This window comes from Cavia porcellus, unplaced genomic scaffold, assembly GCF_034190915.1.
Source record: "Cavia porcellus strain 051 isolate PalLab524CR breed Dunkin Hartley unplaced genomic scaffold, mCavPor4.1 scaffold_7, whole genome shotgun sequence".
Classification (NCBI taxonomy): domain Eukaryota; kingdom Metazoa; phylum Chordata; class Mammalia; order Rodentia; family Caviidae; genus Cavia; species Cavia porcellus.
In genome coordinates, this window is record NW_026947490.1 from 24097346 (window position 1) to 24112084 (window position 14739).

At 51.6% G+C, this 14739-nt stretch overlaps 2 protein-coding genes across 5 annotated transcripts in view; one reads left to right on the forward strand and one right to left on the reverse strand.

The window, feature by feature from the left end:
- Positions 1 to 2625, forward strand: part of Gpatch1 (G-patch domain containing 1) — a 34402-nt gene extending 31777 nt beyond the window's left edge. For all 4 annotated transcript variants that reach the window (XM_063252933.1, XM_013146922.3, XM_063252931.1 and 1 more), the window contains exon 20: positions 2387 to 2625. In XM_063252933.1, the coding sequence (XP_063109003.1) occupies positions 2387 to 2417 (31 nt within the window). In that variant the 3' untranslated portion in view covers positions 2418 to 2625. The remainder of the gene's footprint in view (positions 1 to 2386) is intronic.
- A 7030-nt stretch (positions 2626 to 9655) lies between these two features.
- LOC100725715 (paraneoplastic antigen-like protein 8A) lies at positions 9656 to 13642 on the reverse strand. Its single transcript, XM_003464688.5, has 2 exons — positions 12012 to 13642; positions 9656 to 11428 (listed from the first exon to the last, which is right to left on the reverse strand). Exons 1-2 carry the CDS (start codon positions 13306 to 13308, stop codon positions 11412 to 11414), a joined length of 1314 nt encoding a protein of 437 aa, XP_003464736.2. The 5' UTR covers positions 13309 to 13642; the 3' UTR covers positions 9656 to 11411.
- Between the last annotated feature and the right edge of the window lie 1097 nt (positions 13643 to 14739).

A 14739-nucleotide genomic window follows, 5' to 3' on the forward strand; every position in this document is an offset into this window, starting at 1 on the left:
ACACACATCCTTGTGCACTGTTCGTTCATTTCTGTGTGGCACTAGAGTTTGAACTCAGAGCCTCTGCACTAAGCTACATCCCCAGCCCTTCTTACAGTTTTTTAATTTGAAACCCAATCTCGCTAAATCATTAAGTTACCTGGGCTGGGCTTGAACTTGGTGATTCTCCTGCCTCATCCTCCCCGAGTGCTGGGATGGCAGGCATGTGCTGCTGAGCCCAGCTGGACTTTTTTTTTTTTTTTTTTTTTTTGGCTTTTTCCTTTTTTTTTATCGGTACCAGGGATTGAACTCATGACTGCCTGCTTGCCCTTGGACATTTTTAATGCAAACACAGTTTAATGGAGCATAAAGTTGAAGGGTAGGCACAATTACAGTAAATAAATATGGCCCACGTGCTTTCCAAATACCTGTAGGTACTGAAATTATGAAAGTACATTTATTACATTAATTACAGAAATTGCAAGCATTGCTGGGCACCAGGACTGGGAAGGGCGTGGACCAGGGTGAAAGGGCCGCCCTTCGTGCAGGGCAGTGTAATGCACACCTTCGAAATCCCCGGGCCCCGAGGGCTCTGTTCTCATTCCTTTTGTGATTCTCCGCCCCACCCCCATCCAAATATTATATCCCAGTAGCGCTGCTGTCTGGAAAGACCAGTGCCACCTCTTTTTCTTTTTCATTCATTTCTTTCAAATGGACAGAGAGTCTTCTTGGTCCAAAAGTACAAACGGTGCGAGCACGGAGTTCTCTAAATGCACATGTGCGTGGGGTCAGCTCTCCTAGAGCTACCTGCCTCATAGCCAGGGGTCCAGAGCAGGAAGAGGTGGGTCCCACTGTCCCCTTGTGTAGCCTCCGTGTCCTACTCGAGGTCTCCCTCCTTAAACGTGCCCCCACTTGCCAGTAGCTCCATGCTGGGGACCAAGCCTGTAACTCATGTGTCTGTGGGACGCATGTGAAACCACAGCTCGAAGCTCTGAGCCCAGGACGAGGCCAGAGGGATCCCTGCACACTCAAGGGCACACTCAAGGGCAGCGCCTCTTTGCTCACCCTCCAGCCCCTCGGGCCTCCCTGGGGAGCCGTCAGACGAGGGCCCTTTCCTCTCTGTGCCTTGACTCTGCGTGTGGCTCCTGCGTGAGACACATTTGAGGCTTGCAGCCATGCGTTCTGCATCTCAGCACTGGTGGGGGGCTCACTCATGAGAGGGCCTGTGGTATGGGGTTTTCTTATTTTTTGTTTTTTGTCTTTTTGGTACCAGGAAATTGAACCTGACTGCGCTTGGCAGTCAGGTGTTTATGCCACTGAGCTATATGCCCAGAACCCCTGGCGCTTTCTTCTGTGGCAGCGCAGCCTGGTTCTGGTTGGAGTTGCTGCCCCCATCCCCGACTCTGATCTTCCTGTCACTTGTTGTCAGCTAGTTTTGCGCATTCCAGAGAGCCATGGAAACAGCACCACACAGTCAAGTCCGCCTTCTGTCCACACATATGGGGAGTGCAGAGAGCTGAGCTCGGGGCTCCATGTGTTTCCACCGCTGAGCACACTGCCCAGGCACACAGACCACGGGGGGAGCCTGCCCTCGCTCCTCTACAGAGACAGACATTGCTCTGGCTTCTGTCGCCACTGACTGCTCTTGGTGCTTTTAGACTTTATTTAAAAGAGTTTCATTCTGAAGCGGGCAAGGCAGTACACACCTGTAACCCCAGCACTTGGGAGGCTGAGGCAGGAGGAACGCTGTGAGTTCGAAGCCAGCCTGAACCATGTAGTGAAACCCTGTCTGGAAAAAGATAGAAAAAAAAGTTTCCTTCTGTAGTCTCTTTTGCACCAGAGTTTAGGAGGTTCCTCGGTGCCAGTGGCTGGGTCACCTCTGTGTGAGGAGAACCTCTTTATGTGACTACACCACTGTGCGCCCAGCTGTTCTGTCGTCTTGCACATTTGGTTTCCTGTGTGGAGCAAAGACAACCAGTGTGACCCAGCCACACCCACACCCCAGGAACACTGCCAGGAACTATCTGATGTTCAGGAAGCTGAGGTGGGAGGGTGACAACCTGGGCAAACCTGTTTTCATTCCTTCCCAGAGGTCATCGTTAGGTGAGGTGGGGGAGGGAAACCAGGATGAGAGGTTGTCCTTATAAATGGGGTCCAGACTAAAATGTGGGCGGTCACGTCTCTGCATTTTGGGGTCAGGGAAGAAGCAGGTGGCCATGCAGATTAGGCCAGGCTTCCTGGGGGCACACACACACACACACACACACACACACACACACACCTTGGCTTTTCAGTTTGCATCTAATTCTCTCTCCTTCCCCTCCATTCTCTCTCTCCCTCTCTCCCCCTACCTCCCTACCTTTCCCCCCTTTCTCTCTCCCTCTCTCCCCACTGCTTTCTTTCCCAGGCTGAAGTGTCTCCCGCTACCCCAGCAGTGATGCAGCCTCGCCCTGGGGGAGGAGCTCACCCATCATTCCGTGAACCCGTTGTACAAATTGTATTTATATGTAAATTGCTGTTGTAAAATACTTTTTAAAACCTTGACATTTGAAACACTGCAGAAATCGACTTCTATTTTTAATTACAGTTAGTGTCAGAAGGAAGACCTCCGACTGAAGAGCTTAATTAAAGTGGTGTTTTGTTTTCTGTTTTCTTCTTGATGCTTTTCATTCCCTGGAGTCTCACCAGGAATGAAAGTGAAGACTGGTTCTGTGATGGGTTCTGTGAAGACTGGCCGAGTGCTGAGCCTGGACTCACCCGAGGGCTGCAGGCTGCGGGCAGAGAGGCAGGCGGCCGCTTTCCACCTGCTGGGCAGGGACTGAAGCTCCGACTGGGCTGCTGGTGGCAGCCGGAGCTCCTGGGGCAGCACAGAGCGGCCACCGGAGGCCACCTCCTGAGCACTGCAGAGAACCCCCAAATGCAGGGTACAGCGCAGGGTGGGGCGCTGACCCAGTGTCCACCCCAGCCAGGTGCAGGAGCAGAACCATGACCATCAGAATGATTTTAAAGTGGAAGACAGAAAATCAGTTCTAGTTTTACCACCCAGCAATGACAACCCTCAGTATTTTGGAAAAATTCCATCTAGTCTCTAATTTCCAGCCACAGGCCTGTTACCAGACCGAGGCAACATTTTGCTATCCCCTCCTGCCACTGATCTAGGGACATATTTTCCTTACAACTTTTGTTTATTTTACTTTAGAGACAAGGTCTCACTGTGCAGTGCACGCTGGCCTTGGACTCACCGTGCAGCCCATCCCGGTGCTGGGGCTACAGGCCTGCACCCCCACCCCGCCCCCTACCAGTCTGGTGAACTGTGAGCCCAGCCAGCCAGCTGTACTGCATTTCTCAGAGGCCCTTTCTTAATTGACTGACTATTTCACTATCAATGGACAGAGAGGTCTGGCCAGCAGCTCCTGCAGAGGTGAATGCGCAGAAACTGCCCTGTGACTGGGAGCTGGGAGACCTAACAGTGTGGGACAGGCAGTGGGGTTGCTGGTCTTGCACACTCAGTCTCCTTCCTCTTGTGTCCAGAACGTGAGCCCGTTTTTCTATGGCAGTAGGGTCCTCGTGGGAGGGAGGCTGTGTGTGCTGTACAGCTGGCGAGGTGGCCTGGGCCAAGGAGGCGTATGTCCGAAGGCTGTTCTGGGGTGCAGGGGTGCAGTTGCCAACATCCTGCAGCTGTAGGACTCGGACCACTATGGGTCCACCTGGGTCCACTGCTGTACCCAAAAACTGCTCTGGCGGGGCAAGTGGAAGAGACACCCCTACACCTCCACACCCATGGGAGGTCACCGTGTCCCCACTTCCTATACTGTTTGCAGGCCGGTGTCCTCTCAACCCCGACATTGCCATGGGCAGCCTGTTCCCCGGTCCCCTGCCCTGCACCCACCACTACCCGCACCTCCCAAGCAGAGTCCCAACCCTTCCCCCGCGTCTTATACTTTCACACCTCCTGATACCCCCCAAGCCAGCACCCCCACATTGGGCAGTATTCCCACATTCATCTACATGGAAGTACACATCAGTACTTTGTTCCTCTTTTTTATTTCCAAATAATACCCCATCATTTGGCTCACACATTCTCTGTATTGGTTCATCACTGATGGACATCTGAGTGGTTTCCCCCACAGGCATCCTGGGTGTAAGTTCCAGTGTGAACATTCTCATCTCAGTGGGGATACACCTAGGTGTGAATGTGCTGCGGCAGGTTTCAAAGACCTGCCAAACTTCCACAGTGGTGTACAATTCTCCCTTCCCATCCATAATGTGCGATGGCTCCGATATCAGAGCCACCCTGGCAACTATGGCCTGGTTCCCACCATGGCTTTCACCTGCGCTTCCTAGAGGGCTAATGATGTTGATAATCTCATTGTGTGCTCTTCAAATTTGCATATCTTTGAGGAAATGTCTATTTGGATCATGTGCCCATTTTTTAAGTTGAGGGTTTTTTTGGTTTTTGTTTTGTATTTTTAGACTGGGTCTCACTATGCAGTTCAGGCTGGCCTAGAACTCAGGGGACCCTCCTGCCTCAGCCACCTGAGTGCTGGGATTACAAGTATACACCACTACACTTGGCTTGACCATCTTTTCAGTTTGCTAGAGTAAATGCAATAGTCTTTTCTTCTGTTTGTTGTCTGAGTCAGTTCTGTAGACACAACAACCTGTTACTTTTTTTTTTTTTTACTTTTTTTTTTTCTTTTTCCTTTTTATCGGTACCAGGGATCGAACTCACAACTGCCTGCTTGCAAGGCATGTGCTTATGCCACTGAGCTAAATCCCCAACCCCAACAACCTGTTACTTTGAAAATACCGATTTTGCAGCCCAGAGCCATCTTGCTTATGCCTCCCCGCACCTCCAGGTGTTGCTAGGCTGCTTCTCTGTGAAGCCTCAGTCAGAACAGCTCCAGGTATCAGTCGAGAATCCTCCTTGCTAACACTTAATGCTGTGATTTTCTTCTGTCTAACGACATGAGCTATACTCCTTGAATCAGCCCAGGCTTCTGCTTCTCACAGGGCCTGGGTTCTCTGCCCATTCAGGAAGCTCTTGGCTCACCTTACTCCCTTTCATTGCAGCCAAAGATGCTGTGCTAGTCAGTTCTCTGCAGCTATAACAAAATACCCAAGGCTGGGAACTTCAAAAAGGGGAGGAGTTAACTTAGTGCACAGTTGTGTTGGTTTGGTTCTGGTGAGAGGCTCCAGGCCAAGTGCTCCACTAAGGGAGCCCATTCAGGAGGGAGCCATTTCTGGACATGGTGGTGCATATGTCTATAATCCCAGCACTTGGGAGGCTCAGGCAGGAGGATTAGAAGTTGGACTGCAGCTTGGGCTACACAGCAGGGTCCTGTCATAAAAGGAAGGAAGGAAAGAAGGAAGGAGAAAAGTATACAGTACCATCAACAAATAGAAGAAAGAAAAGGCATTTCAAAAGGAAAAGTAGAGATTTCAAAGTGAAGAAGCCCAACAAATCCATTTTTGAGTATTGCATTGCAGTAACGGGACAAAAGAACCCTCACAAGTGAGATGTAGTGGCATATATCTATAATCCCCACACTCTGGAGGCTGAGGCAGGACAATCTCCAGAAGTTCAATCAAGGCCAGCCTAGGCTACGATGTAGTGAGTTCAAGGTCACCCTGAAGTACAAAGAGAGATCCAACCTCAAAAAACAAAACAAACCAAAGGAACTTTCCTGACCCCGATGTGACAAGAAGGACAGAACATAGCCTCTGTGAGATTACTGCCAAAGGGCCTCACACAGGTGTGATTGTGAGGAGGCTCTAAGCCTACATCGAGGATCACTGTATGGATGACCGGCTGTGCTCTCCTGGTGTCAGGTCACAAAAGCCAAGAAGAGATGGTTCCAAAATGAAGGCATGAGACAGATATGGCCACCACAGTCACTGGGACCCTGGACACTGTACTGGCTAGGAAGGGCACTGCTATGGTCTGGACCTGGGTCCCCTGCAGTTTCCTCCCCCTGGGAGGGGGTGTCAGGAGGTCTCCAGGAAGTGGTCCCTGCTTTGACTCAGGGAGAGGGTACCCAGCTGAGCCTGACTGATGATTCGGGGCAGGGCAGCCTTTATCCTGGACGCACCAGTCCCCAGAACTGTGAGCTGCTTTTGTTGTTTCTAAACCGTCAGGGCCATCAGGGCTGGCAGCGGAAGACACACCTGTTATCTGGGCACACTAGGGGGCTGAGGCAGAAAAGAGGACCACAAGTTCAAGCCCAGTTTCAACACTTTAGCAAGGACCTGTCTCAAAAAATTTTGAAAAAGGACTAGCAGTGTAGCTAATGTGAAGGCCCAGGTTTCAGTGTCCAGGACTGAAAAAAAAAAAAAAGAGGTAGGGGCTGGAGATTTAGCTCAGCGGCATAAGCACCTGCCTTGCAAGTGTGCGGTCGTGAGTTCGATCCCTGGTACCAATAAAAACGAAAAAGACAAAAAAAAAAAAAAAAGAAAAGAAAAAAGAGGCCAGACTTGGTGGCACACACCCCTAATCCCAATACTCAGGAGGCTCAGGCAGGAGGATCACCACAAATTCAAGGCCAACCTGAATCACACAGTAAGCTCTTGTCTCAAAAAAAAAAAAACATATCCTCTCACAGCTCTGGAGGGCAGAAGCTCACGGGCTTCTTTGGAAGCCCCTATGGGAGACCCCGCCCTACCTATTGCTAGTTTGGGGCCATTTGCAGATTATGCTGGTGTCCCTCAGCTCCATCTGTGGCCCTGGCACATGCGTCAGGTCGGAACAGGATCACCTGTCCGGTTAGTGACCCCACCTTCACCAGCGACATCTGCACAGGCCCCGTTTCTAAATAAAGCCTCATGCCGAGGTATTGGAGGCTGGGATTCCCAGTCTCTCTCTGTCATGGGTGCTGGCAGAGGGCAAGACCCAGCCCCTGATAGGAGGAGAGACAGGGAAGAGACAATGGAGGAACCCGGCCAAACACCCCACGGGTGTGGGAATCCTCAGTCCTCGTCTTCCGACTTGTCCAGAAGTTTGAAATTATTTAAAAAATAAACGAAATAGTCCAGGAATGGTGGCACACACCTGTAATCCCAGTACTCTGGGAGGCTGAGGCAGGAGGATCATAAGTTTGAGCTCAGTCCAGGCGACTCAGCAAGACCCCAGCTTAAAATCAGTTTTTAAAAGGGCTGGCGGTGTGGCTCAGTGCAGAGGCCCTGAGTTCAGTCCACAGAACTGCGAAAATCAGTGAACCAATAAATAAGCCCAGAGAGGGCTGGGGAGCAGTCATATGAGGATGGAGAAGTGGCCACTGGGCTAACAAGTTGGGGGCCCGGCACCTGCACATGGCTGCAATGCCTCAGAACTGGCTACTGTAATCAGCCTGCCGAGGTCCATCAGCATTCGCCCCCCCTTGCTAGTAGAGGAAACCTAGACAGGTTTTCCACCTCTTAGGATATATTTCCTCATCTATAAAACGTGGGGCATGGTAGTGCCTGCCTGTCCTTTTTTTTTTTTTTTTTTTTGGTACTAGGGATCTGAACTCATGACCTTGTGCTTGCCAGGCAGGCGCGTATGCCACTGAACTAAATCCCCAGCCCCACCTGCCTGCCCTTTTTAAAAATAATCAGTTATGGGGGCTGGGGATTTAGCTCAGTGGCATAAGCACCTGCCTTGCAAGCAGGCAGTCGTGAGTTCGATCCCCGGTACTGATAGAAAGGGAAAAAACAAAAAAAAATCAGTTATTTTAAAATTCATTCTTTTTTTTTTTTTTTTTTTTTGGCTTTTTCATTTCTATCGGTACCAGGGATCGAACTCATGACTGCCTGCTTGCAATTCACGACTACCTGCTTGCAAGGCAGGCGCTTATGCTGCTGAGCTAAATCCCCAGCCCCCCTTGCTACTTTTTAATAACACAATTTACATGCAAGGAATGCACATTTTAAAGCATAAAGGACTAGGGGCTGGGGATTTAGCTCAGTGGGGTAAGCGCCTGCTTGGCAAGCGCAAGGTCTCGAGTTCCATCCCCAGTACCAAAAAAATAATAATAATAAAAATAAAATTAAAAATAAAATATACAGAGCTGGGAACAGGTGTGGTATCACATACCAGTTATCCCAGCACTTGGGAGACTGAGGCAGGAGGTTATCTGTGAGTTTTCGGCCAGTCTGGGCTACATAGAGAGTTCAAAGCCAGCCTAAACCTCAACTACAAAGTGAAAACTTGTCTCAAAAATCCAAAAATAAAATGATAAAGTAAAATGGAATGAAAGAAAAGATACACAGAGCACAGTGGTACAGCACTTGCCTAGCAACTGTGAAAACCCGGGTTGGTTCGGCCCTGCTACCCTCCCCCTCCTGCCTTGCTGGACCCTGCGGGCTGGTTCGTTCCCTCACCTCCTTCGGATCTAATCTGACCTCCACAGCGAGCCCCCTGATCCCTACACGAAATCGCCAACTCACCGGGCCATGGAAACACCTGTAGTTCCAGCTCCTCAGAAGGCTGAGGCAGGATGACCCCTTGAGCCCAGGAGTTCAGAGCCAACCTGGGCAATCTAGGCAGATCCTGGCTTCAAAAGTAAACTCACTCACTCTCTTTCATTGCCACTTGCTCCTGCTCTTATCTGTCACTGAAGTTGCTCAGTCTCCTCACTAGCACGGTCTAGGGCAGGGCAGAGACCTACAAGGAAAGCCCCTTCTGGCCCAGCCCAGCATCCACCTCCTCCTTGCAGTACATGGCTGCCTCGCTCCCGCAAGGGCTGTACGGAGTGGCAGAAGTGCCCTGAGCCCACCCTGAGCCTTGCTCCCACCCCTGGACCTCTCATACTTCAGACCACTCAGACTTTCCTTAGTGGCCAGATGTGACCATCACCGTGGAACGTCATTAACAGACCTTGATCACACAGAGGTGGAAGGACCCGGGTCCTCCTGCCTGCTGGCCCGGGCTCTAGTCAGTCCCAGCCTCCCTGGTGTCCTGTGCATCCTCCCTCCCTGAGGGTCTCTGCTGACCCTTCAGGGAATCCTGACCTGCACCCCTAAGGCTACTCCCCTGTCCCCAGCTCAGAAACATTCATTCCATCTACAGCATCCGTCTGTGTATCAGAATTTTCAGGAGAAACTGTTTAAGAGGCTGACTTCTAGGCATGACCCCCAAGAGATCCTGACTTCACAGTTGGGACCATTAAGTGGCTTTTTTTGTTGTTGTTTGGTAACGGGGATCCAACTCACAATCTCACACTTGCCAGGCAGGCGCTTACACCCCTGAGCTACACCCCCAGCCCCTAACTGGCATTTTTGACTAGTACCTTTTTTTTTTCTTTTTTAGACAGGATCTCACTATACAGTCCTGGCTGGCCTCCAACTCACACCAATCCTCCTGCCTCAGCCTCCTGAGTGCTGGGATAAAAGGCATGTGCCATCTTGCCCAGCTCCAGCTGCTTTTAAAATATCACATTTTCCAGTAATTCACACCAGCCATCATTTATCCTAGAAATATCTTGAAACCTTGAGGCCTGTGGGAAACCCCTTTCTGTCCTGGAGGCCCTAACCAAGGACAGATGTATTCTCCTCTCACAGGAAGGTGACAATCCTTGCAGCTCAGGCCCTGGTCTGACAGTTGCTATGTAGTTGGAAGTCCAGGGTACTCTGCTATTGAGGGGTCTAACCCCCAAAGTCAGCCTACACATTCTCCACCTCTAAAAAAACTGACAAGATGTTTAATTTTGGTGAACTTTATTTTACAGGTTAACATTCACACGTACTGATCATGGGGTTACGAACATTCACATGTACTGATCACGGAGTCACAAAACCCTAAGACCTGTGAAGTAAGGGACAGGACAACTGCAGGCTTCCGTCACCTCACGCATCCAGTTCCTTCCTAGGATCTGTTCTGCACACACCCAAGGAAACCCTCCAGCCAGAGGAGGCAAAAGGGTCCTTTTTCTCTTAGGTCTGGGAGCCCCGCCCCTACATTTGAAGTGAATCACCACAAGAAGTGTGTCTTAAAATTGAGTACCAACATTTAACAACTGGTCACATTTTTTTAATCACAAAAAAACTGAAGTCAGAAGAGAGACCATGAAAAGCCACAGAGACTAAATCTAGGGCAGCAGAATATCACTATCACACACCAGGGTGGCACATGAGCGCTTGCAGAATCACTGCAGGACCAGGGCGCATGGGTTACAAAAGGAAGCTTCCTTTCCAAGTGTCGCCTCACAGGGCACCCATGGGACCCACTACCCACTGCTTCCAGCCTTCCTCAAAGTCCTGGCTACAAGAAATGTAATTCTATCCAAAGACAAGCCAGAACAGCAGGCTCCAGACCTGCACACGGACGTGTGAACCTTCAAACACGAGCTCATTCCCTTGGCGGTGCCCTGACTGCTGTGAACTGTCACACACTGCAGCAGCCATTTCCCACACCTTAAAACACATGAAAAAACAGATGTGGATCACTTCTGTAGGAATGCCTCGGGACTTGCCAGGATACAGTCTGGCCTTGGAGACACTGCCCCTCAGACCATACACGCTACACACACACACACGCACACACACTTGGGACACAGTAGTCTGGGATGATTGATTTACTGTGCCTAAATTAACAGCCATATTGTGAAGCATTTTCCTTCCCCATTTTGTCCCTCTTTTCACCATAACGTGGAAAGTGGCCGTCAGCCTCCAAAGCATCCAGTGGGTTTGTCTTAAAATTGGCACGAGATAGATCAAGAGCCAAGAATCTAGAGAAGTCCAATCTTTCCCAAACAGTTACCTTTCTTCCCCACAGGCTTCCTGAGAAAGCTTCACCCCATAAATGGGGATCCAAGTGCCACTTTTACTAATAGACCCTGAAACTCCACTCTTTCAAGCACAAGGCAGATACTTATTTTTTTTGTTTGTTTGTTTGTTTTCCAGAACTCTTAGGACCTAAGCTTTCCGGGTAGACATTGGAGGGCGAAGTCAGGACAGAAGGAACAAGCACACGGAGCCTACAGGGAGGATCCCGGCTTCACGCACCCACTGGGGAGCCACAAGGAGGCTGGAAGGAAAGATGTGGCCACCCTGCTCCTCAAAATGCCAGGCCCTGAAGGTCGGATGACCCCAGGAAGCGGGGAGTGGGCGAGGGAGGCTGAAGGGGACCCTGCCCACGCACACTGGGGAATGTTCTAGAATTTTCCCAGGCTACTTCCAGCTCTCTAGCCTTTGAGGGTGAGTGAAGGAGGAAGTGAAAGAAAAAAGGCAGCCCTGCCAGAGCACAAAGGCAGAGAGACAGCGCCCTCCCCTGTGGTCCCCTCACACCCCTCTGCTCCCTCTCCTGTCCTTTACCTCTGAGAGCCACATCTCTACACACCGGGTCCCCCCAAGAGTCAACACTTTTGTTCCCTTTGACAGCAAGTGAAAACTCTGCTCCCAGCTTGGGACTTCTTCCGTGGTCTTTCTTCAACTCCCAGCACAGGTGGTCCTCGGAATCAAAGCTTGCCGGAATCTGTGGGTAAATCAAAACAGCTCACAGCGGGAAGCACAAAAGGGGGCCATTAAGAAAGTCTGACTTCCTAGGACCTTCTGAGGCCTCAAACATTCCATCCACTACCAGGACCTCAGAAACCTTCACCTCTAAAGCCACAGACCCTGACAAACATTACAACCCCATTCGATTCTTGTTTTGTTTTGTTTTTTTGTTTGTTTTTTTTGGTACTGGGAATCGAACTCATGACCTCGCACTTGCCAGGCAGGCACTTGTGCCACTTGGGCTATATGCCCAGCTCCATTTCATTCAATTCTTAAGGAGGGAGGGAGAGGGGAGTGGCAGAGTGTCCACCAACCACTGAGGCAATGACCCATAAAAGACAGCTCACTGGGTTTGCTCTGCTGCCTCCTGTGTATGCAGGGGCGGCCATCAGGAGCCCCCAGGTCTCACCCTCTGAACCTCACCTGGGGTGTCATCCACTTCTTCCAACCCACTGGAACATCCTTGTCACAGCCTGACCTCCCACCCGAGGGTTCCTCTGCCCCCACAGGCACTCCTGGGCCGCCCACCCAACTTCAGTGGCTTCTGCGGTCACTCTCACCATTGGAGGCACGAGGAGAGCCTGCGGCCTTGGCCTTCGGACGCCTGGACATTGATGCTGGCGCTGCAGCAGGGTGAGGCCCATGCAGGGCCTTCTGTGCCGATGTAGCCCTTCTGGAGCCTAGCCCTTTCTTTGGAACCATCAGCTTCTTCTTGGCATCTTCAGAATCAACAAGGACATAAGAGATGGGACCCAAAGTCACCTTCTTCTTCTTCCTTACCGGGCCAAGGCTCTTTCCGGAGGCCCAGCCTGTGGCCTTCTTTTTCAGTGGCCTCCCCTGACCACCACCCTGGTCTGACTTAGAGGTGCCTTCAGGGCTCTCGGCTCCCCCCAGGGTATCAGGAGATGGCTCTCTGGGAACCTTCCAGGCACTTGTCCCCATGGGCTTCCTTAAAGGCGGCTCCTCCTGCTCCGCCTGCTTTCTGAGGCTCTTGCCAAACTCTCTGATCTCCATTCTTTCCACATCACCCACCCCAAACCCCTCCAAGTAGGCCGAGCTGCTGCCGTGGCTGCCTTTGGGCTTTTTCCAGAGCACTGGTTCCTGCTTAGGGGTTTTCTTCTGCTTCTTTCTCCTGGAGCGAGCCTTAGCTCCAGCCCTACGAACTATGAGTTTGGGAGGGTCACCCTGGTCTTCCATGCCTTTCCAGCGGGTGGGGCTCTCCATCTTCAGGGCCAAACCCACCTCCGTGGCAAGCCGTGGCTCCTTCTTCACCTTCTTCCCTGCTGCCAAAGCCCAAGCTGCCCCCTCCTCTGCCTCAGCGGCCTCCTGAGCCCGAGCTTCCTCCCGGCTGCGGATCTCAGCATCCCTGCACAAGATGACCTGCACCACTGCTCCCAGGAGCACCCCCAACGCTTCTCCCCAATTCTCGGAGGCCTGGTTTGCACTCTGGGGTGGCGGGGGGTGGTTCAGTTGTAGGAGACGGATCACATCTTCCCAGGTGCGCCCCTCAGCATCCAGGAATTCATTCAAGTTTTTCAAAAACTCAGCATCCTGGGTGGGATCCCTGCAAGCTACCTTCCAGATGCCACCCCTTCCCGCAAACTCTCGGGGGACTGCGCTCAGGTTCACGCCCTCGCCCACCTCAATGAGGGCCGCTTTGACATTCTCTTCCCTCAGAAATATCTTGTTGAGCACGCGGTATGTGCCCAGGGGGGCGAGGACCCCATTCAGGGTCTCCTCGAGTTCCGCTTGGCCACAGTCCTCGGGGATGCCCGTGACCAACAAGGACCTGTGCACGTCCACTTCCATCCCCCGACACCAGTCCTCCAGGAGGTTCATCGCTGTGGCCCCCGACATCGAGCTGCTCTACCCGCACACAAGGCCGCAAAGGGGTGCAGGAGCTGGGTGTGGGCCGCAGCGGCCCCTGCAAAGCACCCCGGGGGTCACAGTAGCCTGGGGTCGGGGTCCCCGGAGGCCGCGTCTGCGCCTCCCCCCTCCCCTGCGGCACCGGAGCTCACACGCGTCCCCGGATCTGGCACCAAAAAGAGGCCGCTGTGGTGGCGCCGGCTCAAGCCAGAGGAGGCACCCGAAGCAGCCCTAGCAGCCCCCACTCCAGCCCAGCAGAGTCACGCGGCGGCCTGCCTCGAGCGCTCCCGCAGCTGCGCGGAGACCCGAAGGGAGTCGCAGCCCGCGCCTGCGCAATGGCCCCCGCGCCACCGCAGCGGGTCTGCGCGTCTCCGCAGCGCCCGACGACGCTCTCCATGGCAACCAGTGGTTGGTTGCTAGGATTCGGCGTGGCTCTGCAGTTCGGCCTAGCTGGTGGACTGGAAGTGCCACTGTTGCAGTGTCCACTGAGCAAGGGCTTTTACTCTCTCAGTTCGCTAGTCTCACTCTGCACCGTTATGTATGTAATGTGGGCCCCGGAGCCAGGGACTCTGTCCTCTAGAGACACTGTCCTCCAGCCAGCTCTATTTGCCCTGCAGACTAGATTCCTGGGAAACGTCAGAAATTAGAGGACAATCGAAAAGAGACTCCAGTCATCCCTCCACCGCTCGTCCCCCTCTCTCACAAGCCACAGCTCTTGTTGGGCAGCATTTCTGAGCTGCTGCTCCTGAGTGCTGGAAACTTCTGGAAATTTCTAGAAACTTCTTTCCTCTGTCCGTCCCTATAGTCCTGAAGATTGTGCCTCTCCTTTCCTTGTTGGTTCCTCAACTTGCTGCCCAATAGGAAAATCTTTTTTATTAGCTTATTAAATTTAGGTTAGTGTATGTGCTCTGAAGCAAGCACTAACTTTAGGTTAATAGTTTATTAATTGGATGACTCCGTTTGAGCCTCTGTTTCCTGCAGGCCCTCACTGATAACACCCAGCAAAATACTCTTCCTGGTTCTGTGATCTTAGATAACTTGCACTCCTTCTTTTTTTCCACAATGGAAATACTCATAAAAATCTTGATGTAGAAGTTTTAAAGATGTGGGGATCTCACATATGAAAAATGCTAACAAAGAACAGAATTTCTCTTAGTATTCTACCAAAATCTGATCTCTGCATTTAGTTTTGGAATTGGCCTTTGCAAGGCCAAATAGGCAAATCCCTATTTCTCTATCATCTCCGCCATCCCTAAATGTGGGCATGACAGATATTTATGTGATTGCGCAGGTTCCCGTTATATCTTGTGCAGAACAAAAAACATCATTCAAACTGTTCACATCTGAACATTCACATCCCAGTAAAGATGGACTCTGAGCTCTCAGTGGTGCACATTTACTGTCCTAGGGAGAAGGATGCTG

What these genes read in the sequence shown, in the direction of transcription:
- LOC100725715 (XM_003464688.5), bottom strand. Translation starts at nt 13,308, where the DNA reads ATGTCGGGGGCCACAGCGATGAACCTCCTGGAGGACTGGTGTCGGGGG.